Source organism: Ursus maritimus, unplaced genomic scaffold, assembly GCF_017311325.1.
Source record: "Ursus maritimus isolate PB19 unplaced genomic scaffold, ASM1731132v1 scaffold_4, whole genome shotgun sequence".
Taxonomy (NCBI): Eukaryota; Metazoa; Chordata; class Mammalia; order Carnivora; family Ursidae; genus Ursus; species Ursus maritimus.
In genome coordinates this window covers 73,314,601-73,341,236 of record NW_024426552.1, presented here as the reverse complement: position 1 = coordinate 73,341,236, position 26,636 = coordinate 73,314,601, and the positions used below count along the sequence as shown (strand labels likewise).

General features: G+C 38.8%; 1 protein-coding gene and 1 long non-coding RNA gene across 4 annotated transcripts in view; one reads left to right on the top strand and one right to left on the bottom strand.

Annotated features, from left to right (window-relative positions):
• Positions 1–342: 342 nt before the first annotated feature.
• LOC103676014 lies at positions 343–7,855 on the bottom strand. 2 transcript variants are annotated; one of them, XR_571979.1, is made up of 5 exons: positions 7,769–7,855; positions 5,601–5,680; positions 4,794–4,883; positions 1,119–1,234; positions 343–653 (listed from the first exon to the last, which is right to left on the bottom strand). It is a non-coding gene; the product is annotated as an uncharacterized LOC103676014 (long non-coding RNA). The 2 variants fall into 2 exon arrangements; XR_571978.2 differs by lacking the exon at positions 7,769–7,855 and having other exon boundaries at positions 5,601–7,074.
• CCDC50 (coiled-coil domain containing 50) overlaps positions 7,234–26,636 on the top strand; it is a 70,057-nt gene continuing 50,654 nt past the window's right edge. For both annotated transcript variants that reach the window (XM_008705153.2, XM_008705154.2), the window contains exon 1: positions 7,234–7,597. In XM_008705153.2, the coding sequence (XP_008703375.1) occupies positions 7,549–7,597 (49 nt within the window). In that variant the 5' untranslated portion in view covers positions 7,234–7,548. The remainder of the gene's footprint in view (positions 7,598–26,636) is intronic.

The window sequence follows — 26,636 nt, the reverse complement described above, 5'->3', positions numbered from 1 at the left end:
GCTGCAGAGATTCGTCCTTTTTCCTTCTCTCAATTTGAACTTATAGCCCTGCCCTTCTAGTTACAGGTATCATGGGAAAAATCACATGTAGAAAGAGTTTCCTAAATTATGGGTCTCCTGCAGAAACACTGATAGTGTGGTTCATCTTTAAAGGTAGATTCCAGTCTTTTCCAGGTTGAAGTTCTCCTCTTAATTAAGACCTTTCTCCATACATAATTTTATTGCTGTTAACCTTTGGTTGAAAAATATACGTAGTCATAAGAAGTTATACTGATCTTAGTGATTACCTCGTTAACCTTAAAAATAAAATAGCCAGTTATTTAATCAGCCAAATGGGTTTACTCAGGAATAGCAGAGAATTACAACTTGGAACATGCGAGCTATGGAAAAACCATAGGCAAGTTCCACAAACAAAAGAGAAGAATGTTATTTTGTGGAGAAGAAGAAGGAAGTTGGGAGGAGTTGTTTTGGATGAAAGTCTGTTGGAAAAAAGCAAGAGTTCAGGGTAATGATGGTTTCTCACTGGCTGACTTGCAAGGGTAGTTGATTTCTTGTAGGAGATGCAATGTACATCTTTCCCTTTTGTGGTCTGTAATTGATGATTCTTTCTTGTTGATTATGCTTCTGTTGGGGTCTGTAATTGAGGCTTCTTCCTGTAATTGACATTTGAATGATGGGCCTCCCCTTTATGTGATCCCCCTTCTGGTCTTCCCATTGCATTTTAGTGAGGTTTCCGTTTATTAATTTTCACAAATTGTAAATAAATTTATCACGACTGTACTTGTGTTCATTTAAAACATAGAAATATGCTTTATGAGAGATTTATAGTTTATGCAGTCTGCCTGTAACATTGATGTGTATATGAATTTGTGAAACTTAGTATAATAACTCCAGCACTCTAAGCCCAGAGGTTAGGCACATTTTACCATAGCTCATACTACTGAACTCTGCTTTTTCAGTGCTAGTTCATATTTTTCCTTAGGTTATGCCCTTGCGCTAATCACTACTTGTGCCAGTATGCTTAATAACCCTGAATGTGAAAACGGTTGACATCCTACCCTAGCTCCTGCCAAGTCTTCTGGATGAGACTCTCTTGCTCTGGCTCCATATAGACTCACCTTCTTCATCACTGTTTCTTGCCTGCACTCTCATGGCAGCCATGGGAACACCTCCCAAATGACAATGGTGTCCACAATCTTTTTTTCTTTTTTCCCCACATTAGAAATATATTTATCTGCAATAAACAAAAGGCCTTTAAACAAAAGATAGGCTTTAGGATACAATGGTATAAGCTCAAGATTCCTCTTGCAAAGTAAGATTTCTCTGTCTTTTAAACCCAGTTGTTTCTCTAAAAATTTTTAATTATGTTTACTATCTATTAAGGTCTTGGTGTTTTCTTAAAACTCATTTCTGAAAAACACATTTTTCTTAAAAAACTTACTTTTTAGGGGCTCCTGGGTGGCTCATTTGGTAAGCATCTACCTTCGGCTCAGGTCATGATCTCAGGGTTCTCGGTTTGCATGTTCATGCGTGCTCTCTCTCTCTATCTCTCAAATAAATAAAATATTTTTTAAACTTACTTTTTAAAAGATACTGTTTGATCAGCCTAGTCATGATCTGCCTTAATAATTCTTTACTAAATGCTTTATCCAACGATTTATTCAACACATATTTTATGAGCAGGTACCATGTGCTGACACTATTCTATGTACTGAGGATATGTAGTGATTGATATAGACAAAGTTCCACTTCTCTTGGTAAATTGGATGGGCACAATAAACTAACATTTAAACATATAATATCTGCAAAGATAACTGATTTGGAGAGAAAAAAGAGTGAGCAAGATATGGAAAGACAGAGATTAGGTTACTATTTTAGATAAAGTCAGGGAGGTCTCTCTGAGAAAATGGCATTTGAGCAGATACCTGAATAAAAATGGAGAAGCACATCCTATAGTTATTTGGCCGGAGGTGGGGCAAGGGTAGGGAGCTTTCCAGGAAGAGAGACTGGTAAAGGGACAAGGCCCTTGGGAGGAAATGAAATAAGAAAAACCCCAAAAACAAAACAAGAAAAACATTTCAAGAAGGAAAGTAGGATCACATCTATCAAATAGTAACAATAAGTTAATTACAGAAGGGCTGAAAACTGAGCTCAGGATTTGACATCATGAACGTCATTGTTTACGTAATAAAAAAAATTATCTTTTGGAGCGGTGGGCCTAAAAAGTATGACTGGAATGGGTTCAAGAAAGGATGGGGAAGTAGCCAGAAGAGCTCATTGTAGTAGATGAGTGTTCCAGAGAGGTTTGCTATAAACAGGTGCAGAAAAACATAGTAATAGATGAAGGGGAATTTTAGGTCAAAGGAAGTTTTTGTTAAGGTGCAGGAATTATAGTACGTTTGAATGTTGTTGTAAAGTATTTACCAGAGAGGAAAAGTGATTACTGTTGGAGAGTAATATCCTTGAAAAAGTGAGAGGATGGGACGTAATCAAGACTGATATTCGGCAGATGTGAATAACTATAGACATAATGACAGCTAAAATAGTAACACTTTCAGGCTGGTTTATAATTTAATGCTGTCTTGAGCCCCCTGACTGCCCCTACCCCCACCTAGACCACATGTCCTTCTTGGGACTCCCTAGGTCTTCTCATCATCCAGAAACCAAAGGAACAGGGGGACGATTCACAACCTGCTCTGTTGCCATGTTTGTACTTCTGTCATTCTGGTCATTAAATGTTTTGAATATCACCCAAGGATCCAGTGCACAATGGAGGTGTTAGTCTTATAAGGAGAATTAGACAAGTAGATTGATAGATTTGGAAAGTGTGAGGTTGTAAGTCCTCTTTTCAATGCTTTTATTTTCTTAGCTATCTAAGACACTAAGAGTAAAGAGGTGCAAGGGACCATATAGGTTGGAAAGAAGAAGATGTGAAATCAGTGTCTCGTAGCATAAGAAATTGGTCTGGGTAATATGTAGAATTTATAGGCAACCGGCCATGGTTGGGATATTGCCATGCAAGTAGAAAAGAGGAAGACAGAGATAAGGGAAGTGAGAGTATCTTGTAGGGAGTGATTACAAAAATAGGCCATAGACTAGTTAAAACGGAAATAGAAGTATAGGGGTAAGTGAGAATCAGTACCAAGGAGGTAGGGCAAAGGGATGATAGGTTCTGCTGTTGTTGAAGAATTGTTGGAGTTGGGGAATTAGTAGGAGCGAGCTGGGGAGATAGAAATGATAGGTGGAGAATAGCTGTTCAAGAGTGATGAAGGAGCACGGTTTTTAGTAATACCAAATTCTAGTGAATGACACTGGGAGTTTTGGGCTGAGATGGGGGTGGGGTAAAAAACCACTGGACATAAGGAAGTTAAGAAAAGAGAGATCAGGTTGGGAGAAAGACTGTCTATGTAGACATTAAAATCACGAATTTACATGATGATGGACACAATGAGAAAGAAGCTATCATCTTGAAGGAACAAGAAGTTACCCCAGGGTATGTAAATAACTACCATAGGAGATGTAGGGAGTCTGAAGGTATGAGCTTCAAAGAGGCTAGACATATTGAAGAATAGGGGATAAATATGTTCTAGGAGAGGGAATAAGATAAAAAGAATACAACCTTGGCACCTCCAGGCCCAGTGCAGTATAGGGCATTTGTGAAGAAACCCATTAATTTTGGGGGCTGCTGGAAAAACAATGTTCTCAGGTGACAACAAGGTTTCAGTGAGAAGGTGGCCAAGTGCAAGCCAAGAAGAGAGACCTCAGAAGAAACCAAACCTGCCAACACCTTGCTCTTGGACTTCTAATCTCCAGAACCATGAGAAAATAAATTTCTGTTGTTAAAGCATTCTGGCTATGGTATTTCGTTATGAAAGCCCTAGCCGACTAACACCGTCTGTTTAGTGGAAGTTGAATAATTAGTTCTAATTACAGCCTCTTTTGGGGGGAATTGCTTTCTTAGGTAGGTTGTGGTGGTGAGGTAGAAAGCCCTGGGTTCCGAGAAGAGGAAGGGGGTCTTTCTAGGAGCATGTGTAATGTTGTGGGTCCTCTTTCTTGCTGTATCAAGGTCCAATGTGACTTATACATTTGACCATATTGCTTTCCTTTGGCCTTCCTTTAATTTGGGATTCTTACTGATAATACAATTGGATAGCTATATTAATTATATATTTAACAAATATTTATCGAAGTACCTCTTGTGTGCCAGGCACTACTGTTCTAGGTATTAGGGATAGTAGTGAATAAAACAGATGAAAAATCCCTGCCCTCATGGAGTTCACCATCTACCACTTGGCCGCATCTTGAATGTTCTAGTTTCCCTACTTGACTTCTTATGGCCAAGCTCTCCCCATTCCAATACACATATTTTGTTATTCCCAAATTAACCCTCTTCATGTAGAAAATGTATCGTATAACTCTACTTTACAATGATCTACTCAATTAGTGGTTTGATATTATCTTATAAATAAATCCTTATTTTTCCCTGTGGCATTTGAATTGTGAGTTAGCCCTGAATTGCTTGTTTGAGATCTGCTTAAAATTAGGGATTTGTACCTCCTCTGGGAAGCCTGTCTTTTGATTCTTTTTACTGCAAAATTGACATTTCAGGACATTAAAAAACATAAATTAATTATCGGAATTCACTATACATTCATTTCCTTTTACATCATCAAAAGATATTTAGTCATTTCAGTCCTGTGCTGGATGGTGCTGATCCTGTAACCCCAAGCTCTAATTGCTCAGGTCGGGGGTAGATACAGAGTAAGGGTGAAGGTGGGGAAGGATAGCCTTACTTTAGGGGGATTTCCAGGTCATCTGGTCCACCAACAGAAAGGAGCTTCTGATCACTTTTCATTATTTTTCTGTTGAAGGCAGCTGATTCCCTAAACAGTAAACATGATATATTTATTTGTTTTTCTCTAGGGCAGAAATGTGAATGTTTTTAAGGAAAACGAAGCAGTGATTCTTTGGCATATCTTATTTACCATATCAGTCAGAGTCTAGGCAGAAAATAGAAGCCACACTCAAAATGGTTTAATTGAAAAGAATGTAATGAAGGACTATTGCAGGGGTGTGGGTATAGTTCTAGGAGCTAGCAATGGTGGTAAGCCTTTACAACCCTAGACCTGAAGGGGCACTAGAAGAAAATGGTATTATTAGAGACCCATGAGAGCGATAGCCATGGAAAAGAGTCTTCGGGACAGGCATTGTAATAAGAAAGGCCAGGGTATGGTCAAAACTTTGGCCTAGTTCCGTGGGGAGAAGAGTGTAATTTATAGGCTGGTATTTCTCTCTTCCCTCCTTTTGATCATCTGACAGTGCTTCCCATTGGTCCAACTCAACAGGAAGCACAAGGCAAAGAGGTCCTGGTGATGTATTCATAAATGTCAGCTCCCAGGACAGAGCATGGCAGAGAAGTGGAGACAATGGATTTGAAGAGGGAAACCGAAAATATGTACTACAAATATTCTCTATGACCGTAAAGTAAAAAGAAAAAAAAAAGAAAAAAGAAAAAAGTCACTAGAAGGCAAGGAACCTAAAAATCACCATAAAACCACCTTTTTCATAGTATCACCTTCCTATTCAAACATTTAACTTACTGAGTGTTCTTTCTGCCTAGTACTGGTCAGCAAACGTTTTCTGAAAAGGGTCCAAGAGTAAATATTTTAGATGTTGAGACCTAAGGGGCAAAATTGAAAATATTACATTGTATTGACATAACCACTTAAAATGTAATCATTTAAGCATATAAAATGCAGTCATTAAAATCCAGTAGACTTCAGGCTCCTGGGTGGCTCCTTTAGTTGAGTGGCAAGACTCTTGATTTCGGCTCAGACCATGATATCAGGGTGGAGGGATCCAACCCAACTTCAGGCTCCGCACTGGGAGCCTACCCAAGTAGGCTCTCCCCACCCCTCCCTCTTTCCCTCTAAAAAAAAAAAAAAAAATCCAGTGGGCTAGAGTTGGCCTGTGAGCCATAGTTCATCACCCTCTGGCCTAGAAAGTCCTCGAAAGTCTTCTCCTAAATTTTTGTTAGCCTATATCTGCCTGTTTTTTAAATGTCCAGTCCAAATAAAACCTCCTTCATGTGGCCGTCAGACTGAGACTCTTTGATCTATGAATGAAATAAAATCAATTTTTACAAGCTTAAGAGAGTAAAATGACTAGCTTAAATTTGAGAGGATGTTGGAGGTGGATCCCAGAATCCAGGAGCTGCAGGAATCCCAGCTATTCCAGGGACCTGGTTTGCTATGGTAGTATCAGAACGTGACCATATCTTTATCTCTCTTTCTCTTATCTTTGCTCTGCAGTTTGGTTTCATTGTTTACTAGTGAGGGCAAAGCTTCCCCATGGAAAACAGAAAGTACCTGCCCCTCATTGGGCAATAATCCCAGGGAAGTATTCTGCTTGACCTGCCTTGGTCACATACCTATCCTTAGATGAACGTGTGTGGGTGGTGGTGCGGGTGGTGGTGGTAGGGAGGTTCTATGATTGCACACGCTTGGGAGAGGAGCCCACTGCTGAGGACAGAGTCCCAAAGGGAGGGAGAATTCTGTTGCCAGAAGATGCAGACAGGATGTCTATTTTTGGGAGATGAAAATGTCACAATTATAGTCCAATATGTGACATGCCATAAGACACATAATGTCTGAAACGTCTGAAACACGTTTTATCACCCTCGGTACCTAACATCCCATTTGGTAGACAGTCATGCCGTTTTTGATGAATGAATGACTCAGTTCCCCCAGCTGGCTGTGCACGCTCTCTTCTCTAAACTGGCTGTTGTCTAGTTCTGTAGGTTGTATTAGAGGTTTTCCGTGTCCATATGTTATCTTTCCTCTAATCCCAGGAGGCAAAGAATGCCTGAGACAGAGCCAGGCAACAGGAAATCTCAGCCCCGGAACCAGAGCACAGAATGCTGTAGACGCCCGTGACAGCACCGATTATGTTCTGGGTAACCCATGTGGCCCTTTTGTTGAGGCCTTCAGGACACAAAAGCCCCACCGACAGACGCGACCCTCCGTGGATAGGGAGGCAGGGCCCGGGGGCGGGGGCACAGCGGGGGCCCCAGTCTCGGGGGCGTCGCACCGCACAAAGCAGGCAGCAGGGAGGCGGCCTCGGGCGCCGATCTTCGCTCGCCAGCCACTCGCAGTTGCGGTTACAGACCTGCAGCTCCCCTCCCCCTCCCCACCCAGGCCCGCCCGCCCGCCTGCCTGCCCGCCTGCCTTTCTGTCTCCTCTCTCCCTCCGTACTGGACGGCCCGGGTCCATTTCCGGGCTCCGGATATTTGGTATCGATCGGGGCAGGGGGCGCGAGAGCAGGTGGCTGCGGCGGGGTAGCTGGGCCGCCAGCCTGGGGCGCCGGGACGGTTCTCCCGCCGCCTTTGTCGCTAGCCCTTCCGCGCCTGCCGCTCCTCCCCCAGGTCGGCGCGCGCTGCCGGCCGGACTTTGCGCCGCGTCGGGCGCTGCTGCTGCGCGCGGGGCCGCTCTCGGGGCCGGCGGCGGCGGGGAAGCGGGCGGCGAGGGGCGGCCGGGACCCTGGCCCAACATGGCTGAAGTCACCATCGACCAGTCCAAGCTGCCCGGAGTCAAGGAAGGTAGGGCCCGGGGCGCGAGGCGCGCGGGGCCCCTCCCCTCTCCCAGCCTGGCTGTCTCCGGGCGGGGACGTCGTCCTTTTGGCCCCCGAGGCCCTCGCGCGGGCCCCTCTGGAGCCCTGGCCCCGGTACCCTGGCCGGGGACAGAATTGACTTGAGGCTCTACTGTGGTACCTTGGGCGAGTCATTACGTTCTGAGCCCGGTTTCTCCTGTGCGAGGAAATGGGGGGAGAGAGGATAGCAGCACCCTCAGCAAGTGGCTGTGCAAATGTTCTGGGGAAGAGCAGAGCGCTGAAGAGCTGGGTAAATCTGACTTATTTGTGTCCTTAAAAATCGAGGCCCAGCCTCGCTGGCTTGAAGGCTAGGAAGTGGGGAGGGGTTGACGTTCAGTTCCTTGTGGAGCCTTTGTTTTGAAACTTGACTCTTTCCCTCCTTCTCTCCACTTTTCCTAGCCCGGCGTCTGGCTGGCTGACTTTCCCACCTCCCTCAAGGTTTAAAAGTTTAGTGTTGGCACTGCCCAGCGGGGGCAGACTGATGGGAAGCTGCTATAAGCATTTTCTTAGGAAAAGCGGGGGGCAAGGGGGAACAGGGAACTGACTGGTGACCTTGATTTTTAAAGGCTCTTTATACTGATGTCCTGGGAAATTATGGTTGATTAGTACTGGTCTGGTTTAGCCCCTGGCGAGTAGCCTTTTGACTTCCCTACCCTGCTCCTGGTTGACTGCTCCAAGATCTAGCATTTTTTGTTGAAATTTTGGGTGCTGGATCACCTTAACCTTTAGTTATCTTTGGCTCTTCTTTGGCCCCAGTAAGTGTGGAAATCCCAGAGTGTTATCCAGGCTTGCAGAGGTTGTCTTTGTTGTGAATGTCATTAGTTTCAGCTGAACAATGTGGCCTGGGGTGTCTTGGGAATGTGGAATTGAAAATAAGAATTTTTGCTTTCTTGGAACTGCATGTTTCATTGACAACCTGATTTGACTCTGATGGTCTTCTTGTGGGTGTTCAGGCCGATCCCAAAAAACCAAGCAAGCTTGACTGCTTTCTTTCCCAGATTTTGGAACACTAGGAGGTAGAGTCACTGGTTTTATGTAGAATTTTTAATGGGGCCCAGCTTGTCCTATTGTTCCTGAAGGGTGTTAGAGCTTAGGCCTGAGATCTTTCAACCTTTCAGTTTCCAGCAAAGCTTTGGTGAAGATTCAGGTATTCACATGTAAATATAGTTTTCACAGCACTGTCAAGTGTGGTGCCCAAGTGAGCAGAAAGGCAGATCTGCACTTTCAGAGTCCTAGTCTCTGAGATTGTCTGGTTGTACTTAGCTTTGTGGGTAGGAGTTTTATGGACAGATGTCTGTATGTTGGATGTCTCTAAAGAAAAAGTGACCCTGTGTAGTGTGTCATGCTTCCTTGGGGGAGGGTGATGAGTAGAGTGAACACTGGAGTTCAAACACAGCCTTAACAAGTGAAGTATTAATCATGTGGTGCAGTGATTTTACCCAGCCCCCTGTTACCTGTCGGTGACCTGGAACAAACTTGAAACTCACTTTCTGTATGTGCATTTATATTGACTCTTAGGTCTTCTGGTTTCTAACCAAGACATGAAAGATGAATGATTTATTCTTGTACATTCTTTCTCAAGGGGTTCAAAAAAAACTTTCCCTCTAAAAATGCAAGATGTTTCTATTCCTAAACTCTGGAATTTTAGCACATTCAGATTGGCTTTCACTTTGCATAATGTGGTGTTTGGCAATCCAGTTTGCATGACATGGTAAAGTGGGAAGGAAATTGGTGTGGCTCTTTCATTAAGTTGGTATTAAATACTGATTGATTTTGAAGGTGGTCAGAAATTGTTGAGATCATTGTCTTGGTGAGCATCGACTTTTCTGGTTCCAAGATCCTCAAAGGAAATGATGTATTAGGCTAGGAACCTCCTAATGGTGGTGTAGTTTTTGATCTGGGAAGTATTCAAGTCTAATAAAGGGTATCTTTCTCTAATATAACTCTGAATTATGGCCCAGTAACTCCCTAACAATGTCTTTGAACCCTAATTTAAAGAGAGTAAAGCTGGTGCCCGTGTTTGGGTAAAACATACACATTGAGACTGTTCTTAATACTGAAGCTCCAACTTAGTTTGTAAAGGAAGTTTAGTGGTAAATTGCTTAATATCCTGGCATAGATTTTGAAGCTCTGTTTTTAAAAATCTGTCTCCTCCATTTCTCTTTTCAATCTAAACTTTGGTGGATTCATATACAATTACGATTTGGGGTCATAGGGTGGATTCCAATAGAGATTAAGAATAATGCAGTGGATGTCTGTGGCTTCCCACTGCCTTTTCTTTGGGAGGAGTTGGGGAGCCCTGTGACCTTTGTTGTGAACATCTCAGCAGAGGTCATGGGTAACAGCTGACACCAGGGAATATTTTAATATTTTAAAATTTTCTTTTCTAGATTAAAATCCAGTGCTTGCTTTTTTAGTTTTAAGGTGGTCAAAGATATTCATCATTTCGACACACCTTTAAAAAGACCCAAAGTTACAGCAGTATTTTTACCTTAGGAAATCTCTTAAGATAGGAGACAAAAGGACACTTTTGAGTTTATATGTAGGTGAAAGGAATTAAGTCTATCTAAATGTCAACACACATCATTATTTCTGGTTTAAAAGCATATTTGGAACACACATACTTTTTGTAATGGAGATACTGTTGCCAATGTTTAGGAATAGTCCTTTATTTCTTTTGAAACATTTGAGCTTCTATCCAGCAAGATTTGAAATAATTCCAGCCATTGTTTTTTAAATAATTGGATGTATAATTGAAAGGCATCATGCAATTTGCGAATGTTAAAGGTATAGTCAGGTTCCAGCAGTATTCTGTAGGTTTCTTAGTTTAGATCAGAGTTGGGAATATATTTTTCTAAAAATGAGTGCTTTTCTTCAGTTGACAAACTTAGATTTTTGGTCAATTTTATCTTCTTTGCCAAATTTTCTTTCTGATACAACAGTCCAGACCCCTCACTTTCCTTTTTGCCCTCTCCACTTAGATTCCTGCTTAATTGGAGTGGCTCACTTGTCATCATAATCTTGCCCCTTCTCCTGTCTAAGAAAGTTTTGGCTCTTAAAGTGTTGGTCTAAGAGCTAATATTAGCCTGTCCGTCAACATTTCTAGACCCTTTTAAACTTTTACCAACTCCTTTGTAATTTTATAGGCAAGAGAGTTTTCCCATTTATAGCCATTTAGCACAATACACCAACCCTCCCATCAGTTCCCAGTGCCAGCCTTCTTTTTTCTTCTCTCACAGCAGTAAGAAATGCATTATGTATTATGTGTTTGTACTCGTCTTCAGATGGAAAGTTCCACCATCTCCAAGTTCGTTAACTCTGTGTGTGTGTGCGTGTCTGAAATCAGTGCAACTAGTGACTTACTTCTTGAAGTAAAAGCAGCTAGCTATTCTGAAAGAAAATCTTTTGTGAAAGATGAAGTTTAATACATTTTCAGAAATATGTCTCGAAAGCACTGATTCATTTTAGGTCCAGGACGCCCCGGTGGCATAATGAGGCAAATTAAATTAATGGCACAAATCCAGAATTTTAAGGGAAAAGATACAAAATTAGGTCTGGTGCAGTAAGTTAAGCAAGTTTTTGCAGAGATCTAAAGCATGTCAGGTGCACACTAGGCATGTACTGTGAAGGCAGTGTTTGTGAGATGTAGAGCGTCCGGCTCCAGGGCAAACTCACTTTCTCTTTTCCTCAAAATTCTACAGCAAGTTTTTTTTGTTACTGTTTTTTAAGGAGACAATGGCTGGATTTACTTGGGTTGGGAGATTTGTATCTTTATTCACCTTTCTTTACCCTCATCTGGCTTCAGGTCTTTCACATGGCCAGAAAATATTCAGCAAATATTTGCATATGTGAGTGAATGAATGAATTAAATGCTCCTGGTTGGTTCAGGAATCATACCTCTGGTACAGTATATTATTATTATATATTATTATGTATTAAAAATAATATTTTATATTCCTTCTCAGAGTCTAGGCTCTTACAAGGCAGGGATAATGCCTTTTAACCATGGAAATCACAGATCACAATGCCAGCATTAAATTTATTTAAAAAAATATTTTATTTTATTTATTTTATTTTATTTTTTATATAAAAACTTGTAATCTTTTTCTAATGTTAATTTTCTCATAGGTGCATTTTAAAAATAGAGTTTATCCTATATAGATACATATAACATAAAAAGTAAAAAAAAAAAAAAAGAATTCTATGCTCTTCCTTTAGTCCTTGGAGGTAATCATTATTAAGAATAAAATTTTAGGGCGCCTGGGTGGCTCAGTCGTTAAGCATCTGCCTTTGGCTCAGGCCATGAACCCTGGGGTCCTGGGATCGAGCCCCACGTCGGGCTCCCTGGTCAGCGGGAAGCCTGCTTCTCCCTCTCCCTCTGCTGCTCCCCCTGCTTGTGTTCCCTCTCTCACTGTGTCTCTCTCTGTCAAATAAATAAAAAAAACATTTAAAAGAATGAAATTTTAGTGAAGACACCTAACAGATGCTCTTTTGTGGTTTCGATTTTTATTGGAGTAATACGTTTAAAGCACTTATCTCACAATTTGGAAGTTGGAAGGAATCTTAGATACGTGTTTAAAAAAAAAGTGTTTATCTATTTTGTGCCCCCTGTCGCGCAAGGGTAGTTTCACAATAAACATGCCCTGTGGTGCATGGCTGTGATCTTCACTGTAGTGGAGAGGCAGTTGTGTAGAGTTCAAGGAGTTGCTGTAAAGAACCCTCTACATTCATACTGCACCCAAAATGCCTCTCACATAAAGGAAAAAGAAAAACTCTTCCAGTTGGTTGCTGTATGCAAGGATGCAAGACTTTCTTGCTTGAATGAATTTTAAAAAATGGATAGAGCTGTCGTTTGTAAATTAAGATTTTTTTAATAAACTGTTTTTTAAGTCATTGAACTTTTTTTTTTTTTAAACTAACAGGTACCTGAAGGACAACTTCTTCCATGTGTGAAACTGTAAAGTTAATTGATATTTAATCAAATGATCTCAGAGTGGAAAGCATTAAAAACTACTAATCTAAACCAACCTCCTCATTTTCCAGAGGAAAATCTGAGGGCTAGGATGGGGAAGTGAGTTGTACGGAACTGCTGAGGTTAAGTAGCTAGGAATTAGCACATTGGGACTAGAATTAGAAACATTTAAAGGTGCAAACATTCTCTCCTTCCCTACCTTTTCCCTCCTCTCCCATTTTCTCCGTTCCCTCCCACCTTCTCTCTTCCTTTTTCTTCCTATTCCCCCTTCTCCTCATCATCTCTCTCTCTTAAATTATTCTATAGATACAAAGATTAATTTCTAATGTGTTTCATTAATACTGTCTTACGTTTCGAACAGTAGAATGAAAATAATGACAATTTCAGAGATGTTTTGATGTTATTTTAGGGATAATGTTTGATATGAATATTAATGAGTTAATATAGGCTTTATTTTATTTTTTAATTAAAACCTTTTTTTAAGGTTTTATTTTTGATTCATCAAATAAATTACTGAGTGAACTATGGGAGGTCACACTCCTGCCTCAATGCTCTGTCTAAAATAAATGCATGTCTTCTCTGCTGTATTCAGCCTGATGGGGCTAAAGTTTAAAGGCTTGGACACTTAAAACATATAGGGAAATAAACTCAAAGAAAACCATAGGCTGTGGTCTTTCCACAGTCCTTGTCAGGGGTATAGGAGTTTTTATTGAGATAAATGAATTTGCCTTAGTGATAAAAAGCTGTGTGATATTCTGCTCATAAAGAAAGCATTTATAGATACCACAAAACTTTAGTGAACTCTGCTTGAAATCCTAGTTTTCTAAGTACAGGAGCATATTTTTAAAATGAACCACTCTGAGTCATGGGGGAAAAACAAATCTATCATAGCTATATTTGCAGTTTCGAAAGTAGCTAGTGGAAGGTCTATTGAATTAATATTTTTAACTGATGACCCATTTAAAGGTGTCCTGTGCTTCAGATATAAAATTAGGATACCCTAGATCTTGAATAAGACATACAAGGATAATTGGTTTATATATGCAGAAGGACCTTGGGGATTGTTTAGATCATTTATTCCCAGGTGTTTGAATTTAGAAATCAGTGCAAAAGAGTTCCCAGATATTACCGTTAGAAGTCATCACAAACGTGCGCACGCACACCCATGCCCAGCCATTTATTTTGCCATCATTTCATTTACAAAAGAACCCCCACATACATCATAGTATCTGCATATGCATATGATAGTTGGTAACCATTCACTGACATAAAAACAGTGAAAAGTTTCTCATAAACCAGAACCAGGTGTAATCAGTTTTGTTTATATATTAGTATTTTTTTTCTTTTTAGTCAAATTCACTGAGGTATAATTTATATACAGTAAAAATTCATCCTTAATTTGCAGTTTTGAGTTTTGACAAATGTATAGTCTTGTAATTATTGCAACAATCAAGACCAGTACAGTCACATAACCCCCAAACTTCTCTACCCTTCTTCCCTGTCTCCCACTAGCCATTGATTTGTTTTCTGCCACTATAGTTTTTCCCTTTGCAAAAATGTCATATCATTTGGATCATACAGCAAGTAGTTTTTTGAGTTTAGCTTCTTTCAGTTAGCATAATATATCTGATACTATGTTGTATGTATTAGTAGTTATGATTCTTTTTATTGTTAAGTTCCAGTGTTTGGCTGTAAGGCAGCTTGCTTATCCATTCACTTGTTGAAGAACATTTGGGTTGTTTTCATTTTTGGTGGTTATAAAGTCCCTGTAAACATTTGCATATAGAGTTTTTTTGGTGAAAGAAAATTTTCATTTCTTTTGGGTAAGCACCTATGGTGGGGTTGCTGGGTCATATGGTGAGTGTATGTTTAGCTTTATAAGAAACTGCCAAACTATTTTTCGAAGTGGCTGTACCATTTTGCATTCCCACCAGCAATGTGTGTGAGTTCTGATTGCTCTGATCCTTGCCCACAGTTTGCATTGTCAGGGTTTTTTTTTTTTTCTTCCTACTTTTAGCATAGGTGTATAATAAACACATGTGGCTTTAGTCTGCATTTCCCTAATGACTAATGATGTTAAGCCTCTTGTCTTATGCTTATTTGCCATTCTTATATATTTGTTGAAGTGTGTGTTCTAAGCTTTTGGCCCCTTTTAAAAAAAATAGATTGTTTTCTATTTATTGAGACTTGAGAGTTCTTTATATATTGTGGAATCAGGTTTTATATCAGATATATATTTTGCAAATGTCAATGGTTTTTAAACTTTTGTGCAACATTAGACTGTTCATGTTGGGAGCTTTACTATAAACACATTCCTGGCCCTACTAGATACCAGCTAAATCTCTTGGATATGGTCCCAGGAATCTGTAGTTTTTATACCCAGATTATACAGTTGGACTTACACAATGGACATTTGCAATATACTGACTGAGAATACTGTGGTCACCCTAGTGCAGGAATCCTCCCTACTCTAATTTCTCAAGTTTTTACAGTGGCAACTCATTTCTTTGTCAGTGTTCAAGAATGAGCAGCATTTTTTCCCTTTCTAGTAGTTGAAATTTGTTCTTCTAAGGTAGGGGTCTGTATGCTATGGACCATGGACCAATGCAGCCTATCTATCACTTGTTTTCATACATTAGGTGAGCTGAGAATGGGTTTTATATTTTTTAATGATTGAAAAAAAAGGAGGAGGAAGGTTTGGTGACATGAAAATGCTATGAAATTGGTATTTCAGTTTCTAAAAGTAAAGTTTTATTGGAACAAAACTGTGCTCGTTGTTTACATATGGCCTGTGGCTGTTTTCACACTATCAAGGCTGAGATGAGTAATTGTGGCAGGGACCTATGACAGGCAAAGCTTAACATTTTTATTATCTGGTACTTTTTAGGAACAAATAGTGGGGTTTTTTGGACCATTTTTGATGAAACTTTAAAAAACTTCCTTATTTAACTTTTTTTTGATCTTCAGTTATCACTATGAGCATCAATTATAACTTTTCTTTAATATGTCAGTGTCGTTGGGGACTATTGCTGATTAAACTCTTATGATACTGTATTTTATATTTGTAGTGACTTTTAAAAATACAGACATATCCTGATTTTTTCTTTTTTTGTTTTTAGGAAGAAAAAAATTTACACTCCATATATATTTCTAGGTACTTCAAAATTGATTCCCTAGATAGAAGCCATGTGTAAAATAAGAGTATGTCATATGCCACCTCTGAGTAAGGGTCTGTGGGGTGTCATGAGTGAAGTGCATGAGTAAACAGATTGAACTTTTTAAAAAAGGTTGCTAATGATTTTTAACTAATTGCTTATCACTGGCTCTCTTCAAAATGTGTTACCGACATTTGCATGAAGGAAGTGTTACTTCGTCTTCTTAGAAACTTCTATCAGAAGTACCTAGGTTGATTTACCACTCTGCTTCAGAGGCTTCGTGTATAATGAGTGTTTCCAGTCTCAATACAGCTCCTCAATGACCAAATACCAGGGGAGTCTCCACTGGACTTTTTTTGGCTTTTGTTTTTCTAATGAGTAATAAAGGCTGAGTCACTTTCCATTAACTTTACTCTATGACTTTTAAAAAGTGTGAGTGGCTTATAAGGGTATCTTTCCCTCTTCACTGCCTCCCAGTCAACAACATTTGTTTCTGTTTCTATTTCTGTTTTTTTTTTTTAATATAGAAGAATCCATGAGTTACTTTATTGCATTAATTACATTAATATTTGAGTAGCACTTTTCTATCAAATGCTTTAAAATGTTTTTTTCTTTCATATTATGAAGGTCTGTAAAATATGGAATGTTAGGGTTGACAAATACTGTCAAAAAGTCCTTAATGTCTATATGGGAAACCTGAAGTAGAGAAAGAAAAAGAAGAGACTTGATTAAGATCGTTGTCGCCCCATCTGCACTTCTTGAGCTTGGTCTAACATGTGGGCCAACAGCTCTTTAGAAGGAACTGCCCATTCTGACTGTATTTACAGATCACTTTCTGGCTTTGCCTACGAAAGGTTCCTTATCCTATCAGTGATGGCTGGATTTTAGCTTGACATGTCTGCTGCTCTTGTTTTCCCAGGTTTCCGTGGTCAAACCTTATTATTTCAAATTGGGTTTTAGTGGAGCCACAAAGCATTTCTTCTTCTTCTTCTTTTTTTTTCCTATAGTTTCCCCATTAGAGCTTGCAGAGCCGATCTTCAGAAGGTCATTTTGGCTATGTGCGTATGTTGGAGAGGAGAGACTGGAGGTTTAGAAAATGGTTAGGGAGCTATGGATAGACCCCAGTTTACCGTGCTTTTAACATCCCTGAAGTCCAGGAACGTGGTTTTAATGACTCTCAAGTTCCTCATACTAGGATAACTACTAGGCTTAAAGACAGGGTTGCCAAAGAATTTATAGGCTAAACCCAGACACTTTGTGAGTAAAAAGGACGTTTCTAATAATTTCACCAGAGTAGATGGATACTGGTAATTGTACAACTAAAGGAGACATTGCTGAAATACCATAGGCAGTTGGATGTGATGACTGAGTGAGGTCCTTGTTACAAAGCCTCTGCTGGTTATGTGAAGTTTTCATTGGCACTTAAAACCTGAAGGATACCTGTCTATCACAGATTGTCTTGATGTTCTAAATTTGTTTTCTGTTTCATGATTGATTGCTATGTAAAAAATGAAAACTTGCTCTCCAGATTGTAGAGTAGAAATCATTAGGGCGTCGTTCAGCTATTCATACGTGGGTTTATCAAAATTTTATTTTATTTTTTTTTAAGTTTTCTTTCTGTTCCCTACTTATGGGTTCTCTCCATATATTCCCCCCAAAATGTGAGGAACAGATGTTGAAAGGATTTGTGCCAATTGAAGGGAGGTAAGAAGTGCAGATATTTCTGATTCCTGTTTACTTGGCAATATGTACTATGCCTATCATTTTCTTTTTTATTTTAAATATAGAAGGAAGCTACATTTTTTCTCTATAAACCTCCGCTATGCATCTTTTTAGTAATTGAGCTCCTCCTAGAATTATTTTGCAGTATTTGCTCTAGTTTACTGATACATTAAATAATTCATCCCAGTTGAAATCAGACTTATAGTATAAAATTTAACTTCAGCAGACTGACTTCTTTCTAAAGGGAAATACCTTGAACCTAGACTTGTAAGACCTGGTTTTACATCTCCTGTTTACCACCTATTAGGTGTAAGAACTCAGAGATAACACTCAGTATCTCTGAGCTTTAGTTTCCTTATCTGTTTATTAGAGATGATATTTACTGTGCCTAATACATGGACTTGTGATGACAATTAACTGAAGAAATGGAGATGAAAAGTTTCTGTAAAATGTAGTGGTATACAGTCAAGCTCTGGATGACATTATTGTTCAAGTTGCCCTGTAATACCTTGACTTTTTCACTTCTTTCACACTGTTGTTCCTGTGAGCCCTGTTGCTCTGCCTGGAGTTTCCTTCAACACTATCCAAATCCGGCCTGTTTCTACACCCTCTCACCCCCACCAGGCCTTGCTCAAGTGCTCATTTTCTGTTAAGTCTGCCCTGCTGCTTTTCTGTGATTTCTTCACCCCACTTTGAACTACTTATTTCCTTAAGCAACACATACCATTTTCGCATTCTTTCTCAACATGAGACTGGTGGCTGACTGATTTCAGTATTTTTTTGGGATCTTTACATATGGGAGATACTCCAGAAAACTTGTCAGACTATCTGACAGCTTATGTACACTCAGTGGACAGACTGACCAGAGCTAACTGAACTAATGACACTAGATTAAGAGCTATGATCATTTGCATGAATTCACTGGGGTAGGAATAGAGGACTAGGAACAGGTCGCTTTAACTTCTTGTTGTATTTTTTTCCATTTGTCAAATTTTTGTAAGATGTTGGTTGGTACTGAGGTTAGATCAAGGCCTGAAAACACACAGTAGTTTCCTTTGCAGGCCGTCAGCTTACTTGTTTATGGATTGCCTTTAGTTATGTAAGACTATGCTAATGTGTGCATATTTTCCAGGAATGTTAGATGGTATCATTTTGTCACTGTTACTAGAGAATCCAGTGAAGTTTCTTAGATGGTGTTGGGTTCCATTCAGAATTTTTATGTTTACTATTTTCTCTCTTAGATCTATTTTGACATAGAGGGAGCAAGGTTCTTATAAAGTTTTAACTAAACAGATCAAGCATAACACGTATTTTTAAAGTTCATCATTGTAAGGGGAGATAATTGTGAAGAATCTGAAAGTTTTGGGTTGGAGACTAAAGAGATGGATGTACAGATCGTAAACTTGGAGTGGTTTATGATCAAAAGAAGGTGGGAAAGCAAGAGCTCAAGAGTTTTGACTTTGGACATGGATATGTCCAATTGTACTTATTTTGGAATGGGTTTCTAACTTAGGGCACACTCTTTAGTCTCTTTCAGCTTAATATGATATATTAGGAGTTAACACTGCTTTCAAAACAGGCAGTGCTGTAAAAAATAAATTTATACATTTATAGGCAGCTATTATTTCAGTTTTTTCAAAAAACACCACAATAATTTTGACTCCTTAAAAAAACAGTGAAGCAAGTAAATCCTGTAGAGCAGAAAGGATTTGGACGACTTGCCTTCCTGTTCACAAGATGCAGGCTGCCCCTGATTTTCTTTCACTTCCTCTGCAGGAGAATTACATGATAACCAATTTTATTGTAGAATGTACTGAAGCCAGCTTCAGTAGCATTGCGGAGAGAAATCCAAAGCATTTTAAGAACACATTCCACTTGAACTTAAAACATTAGGTAATCTCTAAGAAGCATTCTGAATATAGGAGGTGTTCACTTTCCTGGGCTGTGATCATCTGGCCCCACATAAGCCTTTTAGTTAATGACACAGTTCCCATTTATATTCATTGGACAATAAATGACTGATAACATGGTTTCATTTTACCCTGATACAGAAGGCTCAGTGAGAATTGCTAGTTGAAACAGAAAAAGACTACTTTTTTTTTAATAAGGCACCAGATTAAATGAAAGGTTATTTTAAGATTTATTAGTCATTGATGCTACTATACAGATGAATAAAAGCAGATTTGCCATTTTGTATGGTGGAAATAGTTAAACCATCAGAAAGCAGTGTTTGGTGCCGGAGAAAGCACAACAGTCATTCTGTAGGGTAGTCTTTTATACAGGCTGTGATGATCACATTTTAGATGATATGCTTGTGTCCAAGAGACAAGTGTGTATCACTTACTCTGAATCAGGTACATTTCATGCAACCCTATGTCTAAGTTGGATGAATTTTTTTTTTAAGATTTTATTTGAGAGAGAGTGAGCAGGAGAGAGAGAGAGTGAGTGTGCACAGGTTGGCAGGCGGGAGGTGGGGGAAGGGCAGAGGGAGAAGAAGGTTCCCTACTGAGCAGGGAGCCCGACATGAGGCTTGATCCCAGGCCCCTAGGATCATGACCTGAGCTGAAGGCAGATACTTAACAGACTGAGCCACCCAGGCTCCCCAAAGTTGGATGAATTCTTAATTTGGACTGTTTCCTTACAGCACAGGACATTGAGGTTCTGATTTGGAAAGTGACTTGTTAGAGGTCACTTGGTGAGCTGCTGACAGAAGCAGAACTAAAATTCTGTCAGGTGTCTGGAATTAAGAACAGGGCTCTTTGTACCTGTATGTTCCTTATATGCTACAGTAAAGCCATATTTCTATACATTGGGCAAGACATATCCATATTTCTTACAGTAAAGATACCAAAATGGCATGTGGATTTGGCAGAAGGCCTTCACTAGAGCAACTCAAAGAATAGAAATTAGGAAAATCCATCTAGTTTTAGGTATGCACTGTTTTAAATTTACATGTTAGTGGGTTTGTATTTTGTCCAGCTATACCTATACTCAACAGTTTACCCTTCTATTATTCTTGATGTTGATTAAACTATTAATTATATGACTTTCTTATATAATCCTACTTTGCTTTCTAACTCTGGACATTCAATTGAAAAAAAAAGTTTGAAGTGCTGGAGCTTATTAAACATTTTAGACATACTGATTTTCCTTCAACTCAGGCCCATACTATGCGTAGGAAACATTCTCCTTCAGTTGGACATAGGTTAGAAAGAGCTATAGAAATGTAGTAAGCTGTTGATTACAGTTTAATTCTTTGCCAGGAAACATTTCTGCACATCATAAGACGAAGTAGTGATTGCGTATTCTATTATACATTCTATGCCTGAGAAGTGACTACATCTGTGTTAATCAGTGACTTAGTTAAGGGACCTGATTGGAAGAAATACTTAATGGGACATAACTATGGGACCTAAGAATTCCTTAATTCTGATGCTGCCAGTAATAATAGGTTTCATTTATTGAGTTTCCTTTTTTTGAGTGACAGGTGTATTTCTTGGCCCTTCAGTTATCTAATTTAGTTCTCAAGACATTTATTCTCATTTTACAAAGGAGGAACCTGAGGCTCAAAGAGATTAAATAACTTGCCGGGGTCTTATAGCTGTCAAGTAAGCAATATTTGAATCCTGATCTGTATCACTCCAGAGTTTTTTGGTTGTTTTTTTTTTTTTCCCCTCTGAAATACTCTTCACACAGTAGGAAAAATCCAAAAGAGAATAATGTTGCTACTTTATATATTCTTTGTTTTTGTATTATTGAAGAAATCTCCGCTTTCTCCTTATTGGAATTTGCCTCTGTGCTTGAGGTTTTGCTTCTTTCTTCCCATAGCAGTAGCTCTGTTTCCAGCTTTCTTTAGGAATAGGGAACCATCAAAAGTGAATACTTTTATTTAAATACCACTAAAGTGAATACAGATTTTTCTCAATAATAAAATAATAATAATAATAATAATAATAATAATAGGGGCTCTTCGGTGGCGCAGTTGGTTCAATGTTGGATTCTTGATTTCGGCTCAGGGTCTTGAGATTAGCCCTGCATCAGGCTCTGTGCTGTGTGGGGTCTGCTTGAGATTCTCTGTCCCTCTCCCTCTGCTCGTGCACACACTCTCTAAAATAAATAAATAAGTCTTCAAATAAATACCCCTTCTGATGAACTACAGAGGAAGCCAAAGTGGTTGACAGAATAACTTTTTAAACTCTTGGCACAGCTCCCTGTTATCAAGGTAGGGATTTTCTAGGTGTGCTTTGAAGTGTAGGCTAACTTCTTTCAGTTTACTGTTGGGTTGCTTCCTTCTGTATAGACGGTATTTCTAGGAAATCTGATTTAAACGTAAGCCTACTTGTATTATAATTAGGAAGATAATTCTCTTGATCTTCTGGGGAGGCATTCCCCTAACTTCTAAGAACGTACCCATGATCTCAAGATATCTTGTAGAAAAACACATTTCTGGTCAGTAAACATGACCAATTTTTGAGCGTATAGCTGCGTATCAGAGTAAAATTCCCCAAATCTCAAGATTTACCCATTGTTTTTTGTTCTTACTTTTAGATTTATGTGATCTAAGATTATTGGAATTGTGTGTAGAGTTCTGACAAATGGTTACCAAAGTGGAACTGTGAGTAGTACAATTTGCTTTATGGGAGCAAGATTCTAAGAGAATCTTTTTACCATGCCTGCTTATCCCATGACTGCTATTTGAAACAAAATTTTGGGGGGAAGTTTTGAGTATTATTCTTCATTTTTAAAAAAATTTTATTTATTTGTTTTAGAGATAGAGTGAGAGGGGAGAGGGGCAGAGGGAAAAGGAGAGAATCTGAAGCAGACTGCATGCTGAGCAGAGCCCAACTTGGGGCTTGATCTCAATATTTGAGATCATGACCTGAGCCGAAATCAAGAGTCAGATGGTTAACCAACTGAGTCACCCAGGCACCCCTTACTCTTGATTTTCTGAAATTGAAATGTGTTTACTAGTCTTAATAGGAAAGAAAGTGCTAGCTGTAGTATCTCCTTGCAGAAGAGAAGTTGAAAGTGGAAATATCTGACTCAGGGTAAATAGAATTTGCAGTAGCTAGTACTTAAGGAAACTCTCTTGTCATATGAAGCCAATAAACCAAAATGGTTTTCTTTCCTTGGTGTAAACTTGTACTTAAGTTGGGTTGGATGTGATCTTTTGGGTTTTAATGGGCATGACTGGGTTTATCCTACAGAGGTTTAAGGAGATGGGTGGCTTTTCTTTCTAGGCTAAGGCAAACAGAGAAACCAAAACCATCTGAGGACTGCCAAACCATTTGAGGGCTTGTTTAAGTGCCAGGAAAAGTGCCATTCAAATAGTGGAACAGCAGAAGGTTGGAGTTTCTGTAGGGATACATGCAATCAAAATAAGAGCAATAAATTCTTACAGTTTGGATATTCTTAGTGAAAAACTGCTTTGAAAATTCTGTCTGCTACTGTTTATCTAAGGGTATTTAAGTATTTTGGACATTTTGAGGACTGCTTATGGTTATCAAGGGTCTATTGTTTTCTACATAGAAAGTCTGACTATCTCCATCAGAATATTTTGTGAATACTTTAAAAAAAAATACAGATTTCCTGCCGTGCTCAGGTACTTACAGTGGTTGCTATCATGCCCATATTTCAGGTGAGCAAAGGTAAATTATATTAATTTGTTCAAGATTGTTCATCTAGTGAGTGTTAGAACCAGGACTGTAATCAGAGTAAGAGTACTTAGTTACACTATACTGCATCCTTATGCAGTGAGTATTCACTGAATACAAGTGCTCTGGGTAGTGTATTGCAGAAAACACTGTGTAAAGAGTTTCATATTTTCTAAATGTAATTTTTTTTTAAGATTTTATTTATTTGAGGCGGGGGAGCAAAAGGGGAGGGAGAGGGCAAGCAGACTCCACGCTGAGCATAATGCCCAGTGCGCTGCTGGATCCCAGGACACTGAGATCATGACCTGAGCCAAAACCAAGAGTCTGAAGCTTAATGGACGGAGCCACCCAGGTGCCCCTCTAAGTGTAATTTTGATAGTCATCTTTTTATGTTCAATTAGGAAATTTTAAATCCATTTAAAAAATAAAGTGAATCATTTTAAAGCAGAAGTGATTTCTTTTAAATCATTTTTATGATGTTAAAAGTAATTACTTATTTAGCTGCTGTGTAAATTCATATATTTCTGAATTGTTCTGAAGTGGAGTATCCACATAAAATGTAATTATTCTCTAAGGAGTGTACCAAGCACAGTAGACTTAGGAGAATCTTCACCTTTGATCATTTAATTTTCAAGGTCATTTGAGACTCACAAATGTACCTTTGCTAATCAGAATGCAGAGTTCTTCTTGGTAAGCAAGTATCAGTGAGCTGGTGGATTTATTCAGTAGCAGGTGTGTTTCCCAGAATTGAATTCCTTTAACTGTATTAAAAATCTGTTCACTTTCCTTTCTAAGTGGAGATTTGCTCACTTTGTTTCTGTGACATGTATCTGTAAAGTAGTTGTTTGATAAATGTAGAGCAACTTTTGATTTTTTCACTCTGCTGAAGTTAGCAAAACTACCATCACTTTATAATTGAAGAAAAAGAAACGAGAAATACTATACAAGAACTTCGAAGATAGATCGGTGGCTAACACAAAACCAATAACATATTCAAAACCCTTCGTTGTCCATACTGGTAAAGTGAGTTACATCTGTTGGTTAAAATATAAGTACATATGCACATGTATGTGTCCACATACCACGAAAGATTAAAGTGGCTTCAAATGCTACTGAGTGGTGCAGTTGTCTAAGTTAACAGTAACCTATCCATCACACTGTGATTGTTGTTTAGAGGAGTGCTGTCCAGTAGAGCTTGGTGTGATGGTAGAAATGGTCTATGTTCCACACTGTCCAAAGAGGTAGGCATCAGCCCCATAGTTATTTAGCACTGAAAATGTGGCCAGTGAGACTGAGGAACTGAATTTTTAAAATTTAATTTTAGTTATGTTGAAGAAATAGATACATGTGAGTAGTGGCTATCATGTACAGTGTGGGGAAAAGATTGTGACCCTAGTGGATAGATGAATGATGGAGCAATAGAACATACAGATTTGGTCTAGTTTAAGAAAATCTTTTCTAACATCTGTTCCAACATTGGATAATGTGGATGCACATCATACGGGATTTTGAAGAGAGCCTCACTCATGAGCACTTGGTGGGAATGCAAGGACAGAACCCAAGCACCAGTTTGGTGGGAAGACAGACCAAGTGACCACTAGGATGAGCTCATTTTGAGATTATGGGATGCTTCTTGAGAAGAAAGGAAGCCCAGTTTCAGTGATTTGTGTTAGTATCTAGATCGGCTTTTTCTGAAAATGGGCAAGGTCTGAGTTGTAACTTCTTGAGTAGCTTTTTTTGTTACTGCCAACACAAGAGTTTGGCTGTAGAATACCAGTCCATAAAGTTGATGCCTGCAAATACAGGAAGCTTGTGAGGTTGTTTGTGTTTGTGAGTATTTTTTATCCTTAATGATAACTTGAGTCATATTTCCTTATGGGAAGTCTTACCTGACAGTTCTACCAGGATGGGTAAATACTGCTCTGTTTCTACCCTACCTTCCTTCCCCCTTTCTCACTATTCCTCTCACCCTCAGTCTTTTGCTCTGTCAGATGGAAATTTCTGACTCAGCCATTTTCACTTTTCCAATAAGTTACCCAGTTACTCTGTGGTCTCTGATAATGATATAGATGGTTTGTGATATTAAAGTAGTACTTCTGATTTGAGGACTTACATTATCTCAGCATTTTCAAAACCCACTTGCCTGCAATCTAATGTGTCTGTGGTCAGCTATAATATATCTACTTGCCAAACAAGTGGTTTGGGTTACTGGTGTTTTCATTTAACTTTGAATTTGGGGGGTTAGGGAAAAAAAATAACTCAGGAACCGATTTTAATTGCAACCGAGTGAAATGTTGGGATTAAATCAGTTGTTTTACTTTTTAAAATGTCTCTTTACTGTGCTTAGTCTTGTGCTTTTGTTGAAGAGGTGTGTGTGTGTGTGTGTGTGTAGGCACGTGTTTAAAACTCATGCTTGAACTATTGATGATGTCCATTATATAACTTAGTGCTTCCTATTTAAGTTCTAGCATTATAACAATTTAGTTTCATGTTTGCTGCTAGTAAAGCATTTCTATTCAGTGAAGAGCTGGTATTCTGTCTTTTTTAGAAAATGAAAACTGAGCAACTTTCGTATTTCCCTACTTGCTTTGGTTCTCAGGGAGATCAGATACAAATTTGGAGCCTTATGTAGACTTTATATTTGCTAGCATACTTTTTTCCTTAACAATAACAAAAAAAACCACTTTGATTCTGTAACCTTAAGGAAACAGTATAATTAAACTGAATCAAGAAAACATTGCTAGTTCAGCTCATTTTTTCCTAGTATTTGTTGTTTCATTGTTTAGATGTGAAAATTAGATTAAAAACATATATTCTATTATAAAATATTATTAAAAGGATTATAAATAATAAGACTACCCTTCATGGTAGATAAAGTGGAGAATATAGAAATGCTTAAAAAGGAAAATGAGTGACATTGTAACTCTATAGTACATAATCAGCATTAGGATTTTGATGTTTATCCTTCCTAATATTTTATGAAGTTGAAGAGTCCAGGTATGTCACCTATCGTCAGAAAGTCTCACAAGATCAGCCCATATAATGGAGAGTACCTTTACTTGTGCCTAGTTCGTATGATAAGCCACACGGATAGTCATCTATAAGATGTATTAAACAACAGATTTCAGAGTGCCATTGTTTATACAAAACACCCCCATCTACTCAAGGCTGGAAATAGGATCCATGGATAATCTCTATAGATTGGCAGGTTTTGTCCTTCTGAAGACCATTTTACTTATAGTTATTTACAGGGGGACTGCACTGAAAGGAAATGGGCTTCCTGGGGCTGAAATATTTAAGAGGATGGTTATTTGGACAGGATAAGACTGGGCTTGACAACTGCTAAAGCCCTTTCTGATAATCAGTTTCATAATTTTAAGAAAGTGATGAATCAGCCCATTTTTATGAACAGTGATTGAAGTGTAGAAATATTTGAAGAAACTAAGAGAATCTGGCCTGTCATCCAGGGCCTGTATTATTCTTAGA